At 41.7% G+C, this 20618-nt stretch overlaps 1 protein-coding gene across 1 annotated transcript; it reads right to left on the bottom strand.

Moving 5' to 3' along the window:
- Nucleotides 1-16539: 16539 nt before the first annotated feature.
- On the bottom strand, nucleotides 16540-17691 carry LOC138487536 (uncharacterized protein F54H12.2-like). The gene has a single exon (XM_069614027.1). It carries the CDS (start codon nucleotides 17689-17691, stop codon nucleotides 16540-16542), a length of 1152 nt encoding a protein of 383 aa, XP_069470128.1.
- Between the last annotated feature and the right edge of the window lie 2927 nt (nucleotides 17692-20618).

The following is a 20618-nucleotide window of genomic DNA, read 5'->3' as shown; positions in this document are numbered from 1 at the left end:
CAAGAGGTCTGATGTCAATAGTCTGCTTAAGGGAAACACAGACCAAGTCGGTAAGAGAGAGTATAGATCACAAAACCTGCAAGCAGTAAATGACAATGTACAATCAGTGCACATCCGGATGGCTATGGCAGGATCCAGCCCTGATGCCACCAGGCCTTCCCCTGTGCCTACTGATAGGGATGTACAGTTAAGGCGGGGCATGCTAAAAGCTGAACTTGAGAAGTTAAAACAAGAATACATTACTTTACAAGAGGAGAATAAAACCTTACAGTCTTTTCTGAATACACCTCAAACTTTATCCGTTGATGAAGTGAATACTGTTCAGTCCCTGAGTGTGGCAATTTTTGTAGGTCATGATACTTGTCAATATGTAAAATCTATTGGGAGTGAAAGTCCTTTTTCTAGCACAGCACTTATTCAGGGCACAGGTTCTGACAATTGTTCTACCGTTTGTCAGGAATTGCAGTTAGCTGAAGATTTACAAGCCACTCCTTTACCTAAGATTTCCTGTGTAGCAGTTTGTCATAATTCTGAGCTTGAACACATACATGCTTCTGATTTCCACACACAATCCACAATGGTGGCATACACAGAATCAGTCACTACCGTAGGCTTAGGTTCTGCCCTTGATCTAGCTGCTGAGACTGAAGTAGACATTCAAGCTGATGTGGAAAATGATGCTACCTCTGTGTTCGCTCCTCCTTCTGCCAATTTTTGTCACAACGAACAGTCAAAGACAGTACAGAATTCTTGTTTTGATGGACTCATTCCACAGTATACTGAACCAAAGACCCGGCAGGCGATTCCTGAACTGTTGATTGTTAATATGCCACTTTCAGAAGCTAAGACAGAGGAATGGACATTTGACGAAATCCTGATTAACAGAGACATTACTATGGTGATTCCTCTGGTTGATTTTGACTTCTACAAAGGAAGAGACTCTGTGTCATCCACTAAGGAGAGGGATGGCATGGGTACAGCTCAGTCTTTGGTTACTGGTGCCAAGGAGTCAATCGCCCTAAAGGTGCTTTCCATTCCTGAGCCACAAATGTGTCTGTCGACTTCTGGGACTTCAGTCTGTCCTCCTACAACCATTGACTCTTCGATTATCCAGTCCACGGCTCTGCAGTCATCGTTGACACACGTGTCTTCAATCAATGAACAAATGCTATGTCTGCCAGTCACTCAAGAGCCTTCACCATGTAAGTGGTCAGAGCCAAAGACCTTGACAAGTTTGTCTTCAGCTAACGAGATGGCTCCAGCTTGCATGCCTTCAGCCTCAGAATTTCCTCTGGCATGCCTGTTTTCGGCTACAGTGACTCATCCAGCGGATTATCCTTCAGCCATGGAGCCTCCGGTAGCACATCCTCAGTGCTTGTCTTCGGTCCGAGAGCCTACTGCTAGTTTGGCTTCAGTTCATGAGAGACTTGTATCCTGCTCAGCCTCGCTGCCAATATCGGAGGTGCACCTGTCTACTCTGTCTGATCATGTTGCATATTCTTCTACTTCAGAGTTACCTCCTGAATCCCAACCATTATTTACGGATGAACGTCCAGCCTGCCCTTCTTATGCTTCAGGGGGTTCACCAGAATGCCTGCCTTTTACACAAGTTGATTCTCCCAACTGCTTGACTGTAGCATCAGCGCCTCCCGAATATGCAACATCTGAGTCTGAGACTTCTGCCAGCTCTCTCTTCAGAAACATCAAGCTGGATCATGACTCGGGAGGGCCTTACATGCGAGGCCGTTGGACTTGCCTGGAGTGTTACGAGAGGGAGACGGATAACATCCGCCATGGCCCAGTCACCGAACAAGTAGCCGACCAGGATAGCGGGCTGGACGGTTCGCATTTGGGGGCCGGTTTGGATCAGCCGCTTGACAGCTTTCTTGTTGCTGGATCCCACATGAGCCTGAGGGAGGGGACGGGCACGGCCCCTCAGCTGCAGCACCAGTCGGGTGCAAGTAGCCAAAGGAAGGGTATGACTGCTGCAGTTCAAGATGTGCCTGTTATTGCTCCTGCTGCGAGTGTGCCTGATGTACCAAGTACTGCGTCTATCACTCCTATCGGTATGCCAAACGTCCCTGCGGTTGTATCCCACGTGCAACAAGGTGGCTACATGATTGACACCAGGAGTGCCAGCCTCGTACAACCCATTGGACTTCCAGGCCCCCAAGGCGTGGAACAGATGCAGTCGAACCTTGGTCGCCTCAACCACAGGCCTTTACCCAGATGGATGATGGGAGAATATCCGAACCTCTACCTCGGCCGCCACCTTCTTTTTCTGAACATGAACATTTCCTGAAACCTGCTATTTTCTCACCTCCTGTGTGTCCGCTCTCGGCAGGGAGGCTACCAGAGCATCTACCATTGTCTAAAGCATGTTGCACCAGCCTGCCTCCCTCCTCAATGATGTATGAGTGTTCGCTCCATTGTCTGAGCTTCCTGGACCTCCCAACTCTGCTTCGGGTACTGCAAGTCCTTCATGCCTTTCTTCGACCCATGAGTCTCTTCCTCACCGAAAACCTGCCTATGGCTCTTCTAGACTGCTGCCTGATTCTATTCATTCCAGTCCCTCTGCTTTTGCCCACGGGTCATCGTTTCCGTCAGTGCCACCTCTGAAGACAAAGCGCTCCTGTCATGGAAGGAAGATGTTTTGTGCGGGTGACGGACGCCTGGAGTCGGCCGTGGGAGGGGGTTTACTGTCACGGCTCGCTCCCTTTGCTCCCGTTCCCGTCACTTGGGGGCATGTTTTGGGGTTTATTCCCTACTGGACATTTCCTCCGAACCTTATGCTACAGTGCTGTGATGAATTGGGAGCGCTAAAACCTTATTTTCCAAGTTACTTCCCTTCCGGATCCATTCCAGGTTTTTGGCAGCCAGCATGCTACTTTAATCTAATGACTATGCTTCCCAGAATGCCTGGCTCACTGCTTCACCTCCTCCCTTGCAGGACAAGGTTGGGTGGAGGATAGGCAACACCTGTGGCTGCAGGTGAAGCAGGCGGCACACCTGAGGGGTGCGCTCGTTAAGCAGCTTTAAAAACCTCAGTTTGCTTTAGTCCAGCGCTGGTCATTGTTGCAGTGTTCCTGTTGTGACTGGTCCCTTGTTCCTTGTTCCTAGCTTTTGTGCCTAGTTCCTAGTTCCTGTTTCTTGTTCCTCTGCCCTGGATTTTGGATTTATGTGCTTAATTGATTTCTGCTTTCTGGATTTCCCTTTCTGTTTTCCTCTGTCTGCAGGCAGCCTTTCTCTGTTCGTTACCCTTTGATGCTGCCCAATTTGCCTGTGTTCTCTGTTTCTTTGATGCTGTCCTTTGCTACTGAAAAACTTGATGCATTAGTCTTTCCCTTTATAGATTTAGCTTCCTGCCTTTTCTCCTTGGATGGGTGGTAAAGGTTTCCTTTTGTGATATCATTTTCCCTGCTCCTGATCCTTACTTTCTATTGGGATCCATTCCATGTTTTCCATTGCACTTCTGCATTTATTTCCCATTGATTATTAGATGTGGGGTGCTGTTGTAACTAGTCCCTGTGTGAATGCCTTTTGTTTTCCTCACTATTCTATAATCACTATTCCTACTTGCCCCTTGACTAGGGTCTTATGTATTTAGTTTCCTCCACCCATTGCTGTTATAGCCTTCAGGGTCCCTGTTTGATCAACTGGGTTTGTGGGTTTACTGACATTCAAGTGGTCTTTCCGGTCCTCGTGAGTACTGTTTCTAAGTTCCTTATTCAGTATCATCCAGAGTGTCAGCTCACAGATCCTGTCCTTGCTTGCCCTCTATGTGGGCTTAGCGCTGTCAGTATCTGTAATAGCATAGTGGGTAAGGAGTTTGGCGACTTTCCTTTCAGTCATAAGGAGGTTCTAAGTGCTTACCCCACATCCCTTTTTATATATTGGTATTATAGTTTCACTCTATTTGCACTCCTGGGTTTTAGTATACACGAGTCTTGGGTATTGTATGCACGTTGTTAGATTCAAAGTAGTTCACTGTGTGATTCCGTGCACATTTCCCTTGCCATATTCATTGCCTTCCTCATTTCTTAACAATAGGGATCACATCACACCTACACTTTGCACCCTACACTGGCTCCCAAATGATTGAGGAGCCACTTTCAAAATCATGTGCATTACTCACACCGAGCTGTGCACAAAATCAGAAAAGATTACACCCGGTCTCCCCACCCGCAACCCGAGATATAGCACTGCCCTCCTCGTAGTGGTCCTCCCTTCCAAATCAGCCAGAATCAGCGTGTTCACTTTCTCAACCCTGTCACCAGCAATTTGGAACTGTCTGTCCCTCCTCCATTCAACACACACAAGACTACCTGGTGTTCCGGAAAGCACTCAAGACCTGGCTCTTCCCCTAATACACAATAAAGGACCTACCCAGCAACTGGAACACATTACGAGTCTGTACCTCCCTGGCTGACTTTCCACGGCTAGGGAAAGTCAAGAACCCCTTTAAAAATGCATGGGGTGTGGAACACTGGGCACTTTTAATCTCTTGTTTGTTTGTTTATAATGCGCTAATGTACCCAGGGGTATCAGGGCGCAGCATTTACAGGAATTTTCAAAGCTTGGTTACAATACACAGAGAATATACAAGATACAAAAATATAGTACATAGTGTTATATACAAATCAGCAGTCATGTAATAGGGCCGTAATATACAAGTGGGTAAGAAGGCACACGTGGTTACAGTGTGTACAGGTGAAGCTAGGCATTTCATAGTCTTAATGGGTCTCCAGTTTCAGCCAGGAGACTACCTTAGATCGGAAGTTCTGATAGTGTAGGTCTGCTCTAAGGTTTGGAGGCAGTGAGTTCCAGAGCTTAGCCGCTTTTACCGGGAAACTGTTGCCTCCTATGGTGGCCCGTTTGTAATGGGGAACAGCTAGACAGTCTTTGTATATAGTTCTGACGGGAGTAGTAATATAATATACCTTTCATCAACTGACAGGCCGTAACCACTCCCTAAACGGATGTCCCGCCCCTTGGGGTGTCCATGGCAACGCATGTCCCTCCTTACTGGATGTCCCTGTGATGTAGTGACGTCATGTGTTGTGTTTAGGGGCGTGTTGATGTAGGAAAGGGCGTTTCCCGGTGGTGATGTCATGCGTGAGGTAATATTTTGGGGGCTAGGCGTGGTCCAGCAGGAATGGTGACATCGCGGGCGTGTCCCTGAAGTTTCCCCTAAGGGCTAACGTAATAGTGACATCATGCGTTGTGGGTAGGCGTGTTGGTGTAGCTAAGGGCATTTCCCGGTGGTGATGCTGTGGATGAGGTAATATTTCGGGTTAGGCGTGGTCCAGAAAGGGCTTGTGACATCATGGCCGTGTCCCTGAAGTTTCCCCTAAGGCCTAACCTAACAGTGACGTTATGTTTTGTGTTTAGGGGCGTGTTGGCGTAGGTAAGGGCGTTTTCCGGTGGTGATGTCATGCATGAGGTAATATTTTGGGTTATGCGTGGTCCAGCAGGGATGGTGACATCACGGGGGTGTCCCTGAAGTTTCCCCTAAGGCCTAACCTAATAGTGACGTCATGTTTTGTGTTTAGGCGTAGATAAGGGCGTTTCCCGGTGGTGATGTCATGCATGAGGTAATATTTTGGGTTAGGTGTGGTCCAGCAATGATGGTGACATCCCTCCGGGGTCAAGGTCCAGGGCTCTGGTGAGATGATGTAGGTATGAAGTTGTGATATCAGGGGGCAGGCCGGGGGGCGTTGTGGGGGTGATGTAGTTATGGGTCCTTCCATAGGGGTGGAGTATGTTGTATATATACAGAAGGAGCTCTGGAGAGAGGTAGACGGCGCTCTTAGACTCTGCCTAGTATGCATGGTCTGACCATATGTTTAGGTAGGCTATGGAGCTTTTTTAATTGATAAATATATTTCCAAAATGTGTACGTTTAGGTATAGGGGTGTGTGTGTCTGTGTGTGTGTGTCTGTGTGTGTGTGTGTGTGTGTGTGTGTGTGTGTGTGTGTGTGTGTGTGTGTGTGTGTGTGTGTGTGTGTGTGTGTGTGTGTGTGTGTGTGTGTGTGTGTGTGTGTGTGTGTGTGTGTGTGTGTGTGTGTGTGTGTGTGTGTGTGTGTGTGTGTGTGTGTGTGTGTGTGTGTGTGTGTGTGTGTGTGTGTGTGTGTGTGTGTGTGTGTGTGTGTGTGTGTGTGTGTGTGTGTGTGTGTGTGTGTGTGTGTGTGTGTGTGTGTGTGTGTGTGTGTGTGTGTGTGTGTGTGTGTGTGTGTGTGTGTGTGTGTGTGTGTGTTTGTTTAGAAAATAAGAAAAGTTTAACAGTTATAAATGCTGAGCTGTGTTGTGGTAAAATGTGTGGCAAAAAGCTTTGGTTTTTTATGGACGAACCATCCAGACATTGTAGAGTTAACTGGAGTCTTTAAAGAAGCTTTGTGACGTTGAGGGAACAATCAATATTTCGGTCGCACTCTGATGTGTAGCAATGGCTCATCTTTGTAAAACAAGCATTACTTTCGTTTTGAATAGAGCATGGAGTTTTAAGCCGTGTCATTGTATATATTTGTAGAGTGTACGTGTACCATTTGGAAAAGGCCAGGTCCTCAGATGTAAGAGGCTAGGGGCATGTCTCTGACGATATACGTCTTTATGTAAATTGATATAATGTGGGGTGACTGACTAAACATTAAACAGGGTACTCTATAAATATAACTGTAACCGGTAAGCAGCCTTTTCATTTACACTTATGCGCTTGAAGTAATGGAATTTGGAAACGAGGTAAGTGCATTTTCTTTTTGGTTTTTTTAATGTTTAAAAATGCTTCAAGGTGTATAATTATTGATTCTTTTTATTTAGAGATACGAAGCACCGTCCTTTTACGATGAATTTGACTTCCAAAAAATATTAGATAAGGGTATGTGTATTTTGTTTTATAAGTGTTGAATTAATGTTACAATTGGAAAATGGTTAAATTGTTTAAAAAAGGCAATGTAAATATACTATTGTCTCTAAAACCACAAGAATTGTATTTAGGGCTTGTGTAGGAGATTAATAAAGCTACACTGTGTGTTTTATTTATAATAGATATGGCTAAAGATCAGAACATAGGTGCTTTACAAGGTAATTTCACTGTTTAAAACGTGTTTGGTGCTTTGGCGCTCTGTAAAAGATATGTGTAGGTAATCTCTAATATTGATTAGTTAGACACGCGGTGGAGAGCGAAGGACTTTGAGCTTTTTATTTTTAGACTCGTGAATTTGAGAGTTTTGAATGCAGGGTGGACAGAAGATTATTTGAGCCTATTTAAATAAAATATATTTTTTATTTTAGAAATGAACAAAAAAACAGCAACCATACGCTGTTTTAGATAAAATAAGGTTGTTTTACATGATTATGGGGACTCGCGCTATGTAAAAAAAAAAAAAAAAGAGGTATTTGACCTGGCAATCTATAATATTGATTTCTTTCTCTGACCAGGACACCGTGGGTAAATATTGAACAGCAATGTATAAATGGACACGGACTGCGAAACCTTTTAAAATGAATCATTTGGGTTACAAGCTAATGGCTTTTATGAAAAATATGTCTCTTCATTTTTGAAACGGAGCAGTAATATGATTTTTAAACATTAGTAGACCCATGAAGTTTTAACATGGGTTTATTTTAAAGGGGCGGGTGCAAGCTTTAAAGGGAATTTTGAGTTTGTATTTGGCTGTGGTGCGAATGTTACCCTGTGTAAAGAGACGAGGCGGCTTATGCATTTAGACATGGGTGTTTTGCAAATGATATTTTAGAGTGTTTTTTCTTTGAACACCTGAAGTATTAGGACATTAGGGTTGAAGGTGTAATCACATAGGAATTGTAAGTAAGGATTAATGTTATAATGTTTTTATATAGATTTACAATTGTTGGGCCGAGCAGAACATGTTGAGGGTCAGCTGAAAAGGAAGCGCTTAGAGGTCGATACGCATGGTACGTTGTTTATGTTTGCTTAGCAAAGAGTTTTGCAGCTTTAAGTGTTATAAAATGTATGTAGGGTGTATTTTATTATAGGTTTTTTTATGGGTTTTGGATGCTTTAGACGGAAACAATTATTAGGATTTATCAGTTTGTATGTTTATAAGTAATGAGCCTGATGCTTCTAGTTTTGTAAATATGCCTTTAATTATGTTATGGTCATTTTTTAGGGTCTAGTGTTGTGGACAAGACTCAAGGATTAGCTCATGCTACCTCTGGATGTCAGGCAACTGATCGTGTGAAAAAAAACAGGCCCGACCTTAGAACATTTTAAGGGGATTTTGAAAAGGACCTATTCAGGGGACACTACACAAGGTATGTTATTTATGCTTGCTAACTTTACAGATTTAAGGTTTATAAAGGTATCTAGGGCGTAATTTATTATAGGTCTTTATGGGCTTTGGATGTTTTAAAAGGAAGCATGTATTAGGCTTTAGGATGGTGTATGTTTATAAGGAATAAACTTTTGCTTCGAGTTTGTAATTTTCTTTTAATTATGTTTATTTTTAGGGTCTAGTGTTGTGCTTACGCCCTTTGCGGTCCCACCAATGACTCGCATGAAGAAAACAGGTCAGCCCTACACAGAACACTTTGACACAACAAACGATGGGGGTTATCAGGAGTGTGTGGGGCTCCAAAACATTTTAAAGAAAAAAATATGTTTGAAAAAAGATGTACGGTTTACTGGGGTTCAACATGTTTTAAATATTACTAACTCTGAAACTGTGGAAGCTCAAAGTATTCTTGTCACTCCGGCGGATGCGCCTCATGCCCAGTCTGTTAGCTGTGATCAAAAGATACAGTCCTGTGTAAAGGTTATAACACCTATAGACCCATCAACTAATAGATCGCGGCTGGAGAGTATAGGTTGTGGCGAGATTACCCCTCCTCATGTGCTTTCATCTTTAAAGGGTGTAACTCCTTTAGACCCAATACAGGCCGTCGTTAGGGCACAGTCTCCTGATTATGGATACTGTACACCGCCCCATACATATTCCCCCACAATCCCCAACAGTGAGAGGTATGTTGATAGTCCCCAAAATTTAGAACAGGCCTTGGTGGTACCAGGTGTACCAATAGCCCCTGATTCTGAAAATGTTATAATAATTATAGACTCCCCTATAAAAGAACCTCTTGGAGATTTTCCTGCTTTAGACCCAATACAGGCTACCGCTAGGCATCGGTCTCTGGATTGTGGAGATTATTCAATACCCCATACGTGTTTACCTACAAGCCGCAACCGTGAGCGGTATGCTGATATTTTCCAGAATTTCAAACAGGGCCCTTTGGTACCAGATATACCAACAGCCCCTGCTTCTGAAACTGTTATAATAACTATAGACTCCCCTGTAAAGGAGCCTATTGTAAATCCATCTATAAAAGAACCTATTATAGTTAACTCAGACTCCCACAAAAAATTAGCTTGTGAAGAATTTGTGTATGCCTCTGTTATTTGTAGGTTAAATGATCCCCCTAAGCCGTTAGATCTTTCAAGCACAGGGCCAAATGGTGTAAACAAACGGGTGTGTGCAGTGAACAATTTTCACAAGACTGATAATAAACCATTGTCTGCCCTACATACCTTTAAACATGTTAACACATCAGCCGCCAGGGTGACGGTTCCCTGTTATAAAAGGGGTGGCATTTCTAAGCGGTTATTTGAGGTAGATGTATTAAATAGTAAAAAAGGAAAACATTTACCAGGTTTACATAAGAAAGTAAACCTAGGCCGCCAGAGGTATTGATTAAAACAAAAGTGTACTAAACAAGCTTTAATTGATACACGTAGATGTGTTTGTAAGGCCAAACACCTTTTGTTGAACATGAAATCTAAAACCAATGTATTGGCTCAAGACTATAAAAAGCAGTCTTTAAAAAATAAAGCTAGGGCTGCTCCAAAACAGTTGACAACCCGCATAACGGAATTAAAGACTGGGCTAGGTCTTGGGAAGTTCACAAACGGTGTAGACGTAATGACACCCCCTAGCACCATAGGGCATGGTTTGGAAGATGTGCATACACCCCCCAGCCTGTAGACATACCACATTTACCTGTAAAAGGTACAGAGGCCTTGCGCTTAAAATGGCTCCGCTCTAGGAGACAGAGGAAAATGTTTTTGAAATGCTTAAAAAAAGCAAAAGCTATCATTAGTCGCCGTGCAAAGAAAGATTTAGAGCTTCACTCTCCAGATACACCTGACACGTCTGATACAGAAACTGTTTTTTACAGAGTTTGGGAACATACCATCATGATATACCAAAATATAAAAGAGTTGAAAACTATGAAGTTTTTTGTTTTATGAATCTAGATCAGATAACCTCAACAGGTCATGCACTATTACTGATAACAGAATCGGCTGAGAGGCTTGTTTCCCACATTTTGGAATCAGCTGGTCCTAATGACTTTGTTCAGATCTGTTTAGACAGTTCTACTTTAAACAGATCTCTTTTTACCAGACGGTCTCACCGACAGGTGTTTGATGTTTTAGAGTTTTTAGAAAACATTGGCCGTTTGCTACAAAGTAAGGCTGAGCTTCTTGTAACGGAACCCTTAAGAATTGTAACTGTGATTGTTAGATCTAGAGAGGGCGGCGTGTACAGGCCTTTAAAGAAAACACTCTACAGCATGATTGTGGCTAAGAAGAAGCGTTGGCTTTTGGATTTTAACTATGGGGACTTAAATATATGCATGGCTGCCAGTATCATAGGTCCGCTGGAGCCTAGAACTGTTACTGACGGTTACATACAAAGAAAGGCTTTAGAGGTCCACCAGACTCTGGATATACCCCCGGACGTCATGGTTGGTTTTAATGAAGTGTGTCTATTTGAAGATTACTTTGGGGTGCTGATTAAAATTTTGTATAATGAAGACAGGATTTGGAAATATTTTCCCCAGGGTGACACTTTTAATAAAAACACTTTCTACCTTTTACATCATGAGAAACACTATTACGGTATTTTAAATGTACAAGGTTTTCTTGGGGTACAGAATTTCTGCCTTTTTTGTTGTCATATATACAACAATCGAATGTCTCACAAATGTAGATTCCATTGTCACATGTGTCAAAGTGACGGGTGTCTTGTGTTGGATGAATCGAAGTTTAAATGTCCCAAGTGTAAAACTTTTGCCAGGTCTGAACAATGCCTTGAAAAACACATTGAGAAAGCAGCGCAGGGTTTAGCCCAATGCTATTTGAAAACGGACTGTGTTTCATGCGGTCACTTTATAAAGGCTGATCATGAATGCCGTGGTAAAATTTGTCCTAGATGTAAAATTGAAGTTGTTTCATTGGAGGACCATTTGTGTTACATGACCGTTCCAAAAGATGTGGCTAAAACTGAGGATTACATTGTGTTTGATATAGAGTGTATGCAAGAGACAGGCATACACATCCCAAACTATGTGTATGCCAAACATTTGACGGGTGATAAAAGGTGGTCCTTTTATGATATAGACTGCATTAAGCGTTTTATTACTAATTTCTTGGATCAAAAATATAGGGGGTATAGCTTTCTGGCACACAACAGTCAAGGGTATGATTTTTTCTTTTTGACACATGAAATGATTAAAGAACGAGTAGCAGTCAAACTGATAATGCAAGGTGCAAAGCTAAAACTTCTAGAGGTAATAGACTTTAAAATGTGGTTTATTGACAGCTTGAATTTCTTGCCTATGAAGTTAAGTAAGTTGCCTAAAGCTTTTGGATTTCCAGGGTCGAAAGGTTATTTTCCACATTTTTGTAATACCCAGCAGAATCAAAACTATGTGGGTCCTATTCCTCCTGTGGAATGTTATGGTTCAGAATTTATGATGTCTGAAGAAAAGGAGGCATTTCTAAAATGGTACTCAGAGGCCCGTAAAGATGTTTTTCATTTTAAGAGGGAGCTAAAAAGGTATTGTCGTGAAGATGTCAATATTTTGAGAACAGCCTGTAACATCTTTAGAAACTGTATCATTGAGCTAACCCAAAAGGAGCACATTTTGAAACCCGATACTCCTGAGGAGTTAAAATATGTGACGTATGTAGATCCATTCACTTGTATCACGCTAGCTAGCGTGTGTATGCATATATATAAGCAACTGTTTCTTGAGCCTGACACAATAGCCCTGGTGCCAATCGACTTGTACCATGGAAAACAAAACGTTTTTCTACCCCTTCTATACAGTGGTTGATGTATTGTCCCATCAAGAGGGTATACCTATACAACATGCCCTGCGTGGAGGGGAAAAAAAGATTGGTCCCTATTTTTTAGATGGTTATGCGTGTCTAAATGGGGAAGAATTGGCCTACGATTTTAATGGTTGTTTTTTTCATGGGTGCCCCCGTTGCTATAAGGAAAATGACTACAACACCATGATGGGCTGTACTAATGACCATTTACATAGACGAACACTTTTAAAAAAGAATTTTCTTGAAAACAATGGTTTGCGCGTTATTACACTTTGGGAGCATGAATGGACAGATATGCTAAAAAATGATGAGGGGCTAAACAGTTTTTTGAAACAAGCAAATCTACCAGAACCCTTATAACCCTGTGATACTCTTTTTGGGGGAAGGACTAATGCTGTTAAACTTTACCACGCGATAGCTCCTGATGAAAAGATTCATTACTTGGACTACACCAGTCTCTACCCCTTTGTTAACAATTCAAAACCATACCCGCTAGGACACCCCCAAATTATCTATGAAGATTTTGGAGATGTTAAACAATATTTTGGACTGATTAAATGTCAGGTGTATCCCCCTTAAAAACTTTATTTTCCAGTGCTGCCTCAAAGAGTTTCTGGAAAACTAATGTTCCCGCTTTGTATGACTTGTGCCACTACAAAACAAACTGAAAAATACACACACAGTGACGAGGAACGATCTATTACTGGTACCTGGTGCACTGTTGAGCTACAAGTGGCCTTGCAGAAAGGATACCGGCTGGGTAGGATTTATGAATTATGGCACTTTGGGAAAGCTACAGTAGAGCTGTTCACAAAATACATTTGTCTTTTTCTTCGAGACAAACAGGAAGCGTCGGGTTACCCCGAAAGTTGCAAGGATGCTGAATCCCGGCAACAGTATATAGACGAGTATTACAAACACCAAGGGATACGGTTAAGACCGAGTTCATTGAAAACAATCCCTCTAGATGCCAGTTAGCTAAACTGTGTTTAAATTCCTTATGGGGTAAATTTGCGCAAAGAACCAACCTTCCAAATACAACCATTATAACGGACCCCGAAGAGTTGACCGCTTATCTTTTTGACCTGAGATATGACATTTTAAGCTTACAGTTTATAGACCAGGAAACAGCGTGTCTTTGTTGGAAGTATGCGAAAGAGTTCCCAACGTGCTCCAATAACATAAACATTTTTATTGCATGTTTTACAACAGCCCACGCCCGTTTGGAGCTCTATAAAGTTATGGATGCCCTCCAAGAATGTTGTTTGTACCACGATACTGACTCTGTTATTTTTGTCAGCTCACCCGGTGACGAGGATCCGCCCCTGGGGGATTATCTAGGTAATTTAACAAGCGAACTAGCTCCGGACGAGCTCATTGTAGAATTTGTTTCGGCAGGTCCCAAAAGCTATTCCTATAGGACATCTAAAGGTGTTATCTGTATGAAAGTAAAGGGCATCACTTTAAATGTTAGCAATAGTATAAACATTAATTTTGACAGTTTAAAGGAGCTGGTGCAGGAATACTCTTTAAACAATATAACCAGAAATATCACAGTTCATCAACCTTCAATAGTGCGAAAAAAGAAACAATGGGAGATTAGCAGTGAAACGTTGCAAAAAACCTTGAGGGTAGTATTTGATAAGCGTGTGCTTATTGCTAATTACAAGACATTACCCTATGGTTATTGAAAAGGGAACATCGTATACGATGGATACCCGGTTACAACACCCTTTTTCATGCATGTTAGCGGGACCTTCTAGCTGTGGTAAAAGCTATTTTATTAAACAGCTATTAGAAAATGCACCCTCTGTTATGAATACCATTCCTGAAAATGTAATCTGTTTTTTTTCTTGCTTGCAGCCCTTGTATAATGAATTGGCATCTAAAATACCACATCTGAAGTTTGTGGAGAGCTTACCAAATTCTTTGAATGACGACCACTTGCTACCACCATATCTTGTTAATATGATTATTGTAGATTATCTTATGATGGAAGGAGGTCATAGCTCGGAAATCGAGAAAGCCTTTACACAATACTCGCATCACAGGAACCTTAGCATTTGCTACATTGTTCAAAATGCATTCTACCGTGGAAAGGGCACCCGCTCCATAACATTAAACACTAGTTATATAGTGTTGTTTTAAAAACCCTAGAGATAAACACCAACTAACCGTCCTAGCGAGACAGATGTACCCGGGTAATACCCGTTTTTTTATGGAGGCTTTTCAAGACGCTACCTTAAAACCTTACGGTTACCTCTTGGTGGATCTAAAAACAAACACTTTAGAAGACTACAGATTGAGGGCCGGTGTTTTCCCTCCAGATATACCCGTGGTTTACATACAAAAGACGTCTAGAACACCCCGGTGAAAGACAATTTTTCCTCATTAGCGACGACAACCAGCTACCATGACGGCCCGTATAAATAGGAACTTTGCTCTTCTTAAAATGCTAGTAACAGCTCCACCCCAACAACGGAAGGCCATTTTGTGCTCAGCCTCTGATGATCTAGTATCGGCTATAGCAGAGATTGCCTTCAACACTATAAAGGGTAACGTTCCGTTATCCACCCGGCAGCTAGGCATTTTAAAAAAGAAAAAAAACCTCCTTAAAAAGCTGAGTAACAAGAGGTTGTCTATAAAAACCAAAAGAAAACTTCTAAAACAATCTGGGGGTTTTATAGGGGCACTCCTAGGTTTAGCATTGCCTCTAATTACGAGGCTTTTAGGGGGTGGTTAATGGAGCATGTCCAAAAGATGTATTTGGTTGACAAACACCAGTTGGAGGGTATAAGTACCCCAAAGGCGGAAGAAGCAGATATCCGAAAATCAGCCACTTTAAGGCTTGACTCTGAAATTCAAGAGGTCTTAAAACGGCATGATTTATCAGACTATGATAAAATGGGGCTCTATTCCACTATTCTACAAAAATACTTAACATACTTTAGACAGGCCGAAAATGAGAAAAATAAACTGACGTTGTGCATGCCCCTCGAAGACCCTGCAATTTGCTCTAAACCCGCCCTATTAACCTCTGCCCCCGATCCTATCGTAATGGAAGTTTTGGACACTATTAACCCCCGTTATCGGAAAAATGCAGAACTTTTGCTGAACAAAATGGGAAGTGAAAAAAACTTGGCAACATGGAACAACAAGGGAGAATTTATCTATAAAGGAACAGTTGTTAAAGGATCAAATGTTCACGATTTAGTTTGCAGCATTACCAATCCTCAGACTTTTGGAAGACACACAAAACCTCCAGGGTGGGACCTATTTATGCAAGCAGCTGCCGATGTGAACCTGCCCGCAACCTTAATTGGAAATATGGGACATTGCGAACTGTTGGAAAATTTAAAAGACTCTGAGATCAAACCTTTAACACCAGCTATTGAATCATCTGAAATGCCAATAAAAAAAAGAAAAAAAAAAAATCCAGTAAACGCTCCTCTTGGTTTAACGTGTAACCTCTTTTTTCTTTAACAAATTCTTTAACCGTTTTAAAATATGTATATACATGTGTATATATATATATTTTTTTTTTTACTAATATTAGCTTTCCAGTCTGTAAAAAAAAAAAGTTATAATTGCAATAAAAATATTATTCATACTTTCAAATGCGTTATGTCTAATCATTTTCATCATGTCTAACATGTTTATAAAATATTAAAAAATGAAAAATAAGACAAAAAAGAGTTTCAATTAAAAAGAAAATGTGTTTATTTATATGTGTACACAATTTAAGGTTCAGTAACAAGAGTACATTTTTGCCAACGATCAAAAACATTTACAGGGGATCTCCAAAAGCGGTTCTTATCACAAAAAAAATAACCATGACATCATTTTGCCGGAGGTCCAGTGAATAGGTCTGCATAACCCTTATCAGAGAGTGTTTCTCAGACATGTTAGATACAAAGTAACAGGAGTGTTGTTCACACGTGATGTCTTCGGGATGTTGCACGGGTGTTCTATTATAATGTATAACAGAGGCTATATCCTTCACATAGTCCAGGATTGCGCCTCTGTATATGGGGTGGCTTGGGAAACACCCCAGGCTGTCAAAGACGGTTATTGTATCCTTGTTTATAAACATACCTATCCAATGGGTGCCTTCCTGATCTTGGGGATCGGTATTCGCCACAAGGCTAGTGGGTCGCTCATTACCTATGTCTCTTGGAAGGTTATCACACCCTTGAATGATTTCTTAGCGTATTTGTCTTTACTTAGAAAACGTTTGATCTGTAAGTATCCATTACATGTCATATAATACTTGTCGTTGATTGTTGAGTTCCATAACAGAGTCAAAAAGAGCCATAACAATTGGGTAAATTTACAGCAAAGCGTACCTCTATGCGTAGATTACCATTTCTAATAAGATTATAATGTCCAGTTCATGTATTATCAAGTCTCAAATCAAAAGCTAACAGAGTATAACCCCCATCATAAACGTCCCGGGGTATCACAAAATCTTTATCATGCAAGTGTTTACCGCTGATGGAGACAAGTCCCAAATACTCCATAATTGTATTTTGTTGTTGAAAACTGGGGCTGTAGGGTTTAGACGGTATAACGACCCTGTCTTTAAAAAGAGCTGTGTAGTTGATGGTGTAATGTTTAAAATTAAAAGGGTTGCTGGCGTAAGCCCCAGAAAAAGCTGTGTTGTCCACAAAACCAATGATGATTATTTTTGGTAACTGTCCAAGGAATAAGTTATCTTGACTGGCGACACGGCTACCCGCTGGAACACTGAACATTTTCAAAGATGTCCGCTCCACCGGATATTTTAAGTTTGATACTTGTAGAGCATCAGCATGAGCTAATCTGACCGTGGGTGACACATTCACCCTTTTAATAAATAAACTAGCTGATACTATGATCAGCTTGTAGGCTTCAGCATCATTGCTGTTGAGGCAGAAAGCATCTTTATTTCTTGAAAGTTTAATTTTCAAATCAACGCTGTTTACCATTAGTTTCTCTTGGAAAAATAGATCGGAGTGTAGACGGCCTAGTAAATCAAAATTTCTGCTCCCTGTGGCATGTGTCGCTCTTTTTATAAAACCGGCATTAGCCCCATCTAGAGCATAATCCTCCATATGGCCTGCTGTGTCCTTATAGAAAAGCCCCGCTGTAAGTTGGGTGTCCAAAGCGTCATTGCTGTAGTTCAAAATGCTTTCTATATAGGCCCTATAGGCGTACATGTTGTCGCTCTGGGTAAGCAGCCAGTTGCCTAGAGTAATATCCACCTGATTAAAGAGGGTAGCCACAGGGTAAGCAATCGTAGCAACTTTAGCCGTTGCTGGTATAACTGATCCATCAGCCTTTGTTATTTTACAAGTGACGTAAAGTAACGTGTCATTTAAATCCAGATACATCTCTGTTGAGCCTGATATGTAAAACTCTATAGGCGCTAGCGGAGATAGTGCAGCAAGGGGAGCCACTTCCATGAAAAAGCTGTTATCGATGCTAGTTTGTGTCGGGGGTACAGCAAACAGATTGAGTTCAGATTTCACACATTCCCCCGACGCACAATGGATAAACGCCATCTTTTAGAAAATATTAATGCCGGGGCTGGTTTTATTTTTCTTGGCCGATCTGTTCTTGCCAGTTCTTTTTCTCTTCTGAGCAGTTTTCGTTGCTGATCCTGGTTTTTTATGCATCCCTGGAGGTCCCCATCTGTGCAATGTTTTCCTTTTTCTTTTGTTTGTGTTTTTTTTCACATAAACCATCCCAGAACCCTCTTGCGGTGGTTGGTTAAAACGATTTGCGATGGAGGTTTTAGCCGTAGACACCACATCCTTATCAATATTTGTAGCTGCTGTTTTCACATGTGGTTTGGCTAATTCAAACCCCTTTTTTGTAGAAACGGCATAGCCCTTCGAAAGAGGCTTCTAAAAAATACTTCTGAAACCTGCACCATACATAACGGGCGCCCCTTGAAAGTAAGGTTGATTGCCATAACCAGCTTGTCGGCGGTAATAATCCCTATAAACGTACGGCTCCCCATAGTTTTTCATAAATAGCATGTTTTTAATACTCCTTTTCTCTCCTGGGACGGAGGTGTAGTTTCACTAGGACCTTCCCGTATTTAAATGACGCCAACTCCCCCTGATCATCCCTTATCTGTATATTGATGGTGTCAAAATGACTCTTAGAAACCGGTATATAATCAGGTTTAATATATTGTATATTAACAATGTCATTATTTTCACCTTTCACCTGGGCTGTTCTCATTAGGGGGGCGTACGAGTCACCGACCCTTTGATATTCTACTATATCACTGTAAATCATAAGACTGTAAAAGCCCCCATCAATATCAGCACGTGTTTTGTCCAAATCTTTAGTACTTTTTACATGTTGAACGGTTCCCAAAACACGAAAAAGTTTCCCAGTACATATAAACTCGGTGGTAAGATCTGTCGATTTTAGAAATACTTTTCTCTGCAACTTGTCCAGAAACAATTGTACATCAGAATAGCGTTCAATGTTTGCAGACTTTTATTGATAACCTCTAACAAAGCTTGTATACTGCTGTAAAATCCAGGAGGTAAACCGACGTGTAACAGTTCAATAGGACCTTCACGCTTGATGGTAAATTTGGCCTCTCTTCTAGACACAGTGTGCCAGGTATGGGGGTATTGAATTTCCATTACACCCGCTTCCCACAATCCTTGTAAATCAACGGGTTTAGCCATTTTAACACAATCATTTGATATTTCATTGTTGGGGAATGTATCGAGAGAAGCGTTACTGGGTAAGGTGATATAAAATCCACTGCTTTCCATCTTCTCAGGGAGCGCCTTTGCTTTGTAGATCCTTTAGAGATGAAGCGCTAACCCAACTGTTAAATTTCTCAGGCCACACTGTCCATTTTACCAGACTTTGTTTTTTATTTCCTTTACCTTTACTCTGAAGAATTTTCTCAATCCTATAAAAGCGTTGGGGCTCATTGGTGACCTTCTGTAACTCTTTGGTGTAAAAATGACCGCTCACACCCTCACCATCATAATCAACCAGCTGGTAGATGTAAACCCCCTCTTTCACAGACACTTTGGTCACTATAAATATTTCATCCGTAAATGATTGCTGATACCCCTTTGTAAAGACACCTTTAAGCTTGGAAACTCGGACATGGTCCCCCACACGAAAGGATGGTTTCTTAAGCTTCTTCGTTACCATGTCAGCATACAAGTTTTTCCTAACTGTTAGGGAATTTTCAGACGTTTCAGAATTTGGAGTCATTTTTATAGATCGATGATAGATATGGTTGTACGCCTCTATGAAAGGTTGTATTAAGTCCACATACCGATGTGTATTCTTTGCTGTAAAAAATCTCCAAATCTTAGATTTTAAGGTTCTATTAAAGCATTCAACAATAGCTGCCTTAACTTCGTTATACGTTACAAAATGATACACGTTATGTTGTTTTAAAAGATTTTGGAAGGGTCTATTTAAAAACTCCTTTCCGGCATCCGTTTGTAATTTTACAGGCACCCGGCCTTTGCTAAAAACATGTTTGAAAGCTGCCGTCACTCTTGATCCGGTCTTATCCCTCAAAACTTCGGCAAAGGCGCATTTTGATAAAATATCAATAACCGTCAGGATGTATTGCGCTCCGACGTTCTGCTTCCCATAGGTCTGCATATCTATTAAATCACACTGCCATTGTTCGTCTCTTTGGGAAACCACTGTTCTTCTTCTTTTAAAACATTTTCTAGCATTTTTATGAAGACTATGGGCCTCATTACACGTTGTGCGGTAAACCATGGCACTATTAGCGCCATGGTTGCCGCCTGTCCCTTACTGGGTCCGCCTTGGTGGATGGCGGAATTAGCGCCATATTCCAAGGTGAGTGGGGGCGCTAATTCCGCCATCCACCATTGCCCCTTCACCATTGCCAGTCAGCCCCATAGGGCTCCATGTTAATGGTGAAGGGGCTAATTACGGTACCGCAAATTGCGGTACCGTAATTAGCACCAAGGTCCCTTTGCGGGTCCCGTCCTTAACGCCTGGAAAAACCAGGCGTTAAGGGAGGACCCGCAAAGGGACCTCGTAGTAAGGCGGTAAGGGTTTACCGGTACCGGTGCCCTTACCGGTACCGGTAAACCCTTACCGCACAACGTGTAATGAGGCCTTATATGCCTCTTCACCAGATAACCATTCCTTAACAGCTCCGCGTGAGATAGGTTTCTTGTCATGTTGTAGTTTTTTTATAAAGAGCATCAACACCCCCATAACTGCCAACACCGCTTTCATCATAATAGCTTTCATGCATGCTTCAATAAGAGATGTTCACCGCTGAAACACTTAAAAAAATAAACAAAGGCATAATGGGTGAAAGATGATTTTATTACAACTCTTATACATATAGCGTCTGGCGCAACGTGACCCTTTGATATAATTTCTCTGCAGCCTTATAAATAGCATTATACAAAACCCCCCCGCATATAACTCTGTATACATAAAACACTTG

This window comes from Ambystoma mexicanum, chromosome 9, assembly GCF_040938575.1.
Source record: "Ambystoma mexicanum isolate Mex_15411 chromosome 9, UKY_AmexF1_1, whole genome shotgun sequence".
NCBI lineage: Eukaryota > Metazoa > Chordata > Amphibia > Caudata > Ambystomatidae > Ambystoma > Ambystoma mexicanum.
Note: the sequence above shows the minus strand (reverse complement) of the source record. Positions and strands in the feature narration are given on the sequence as shown.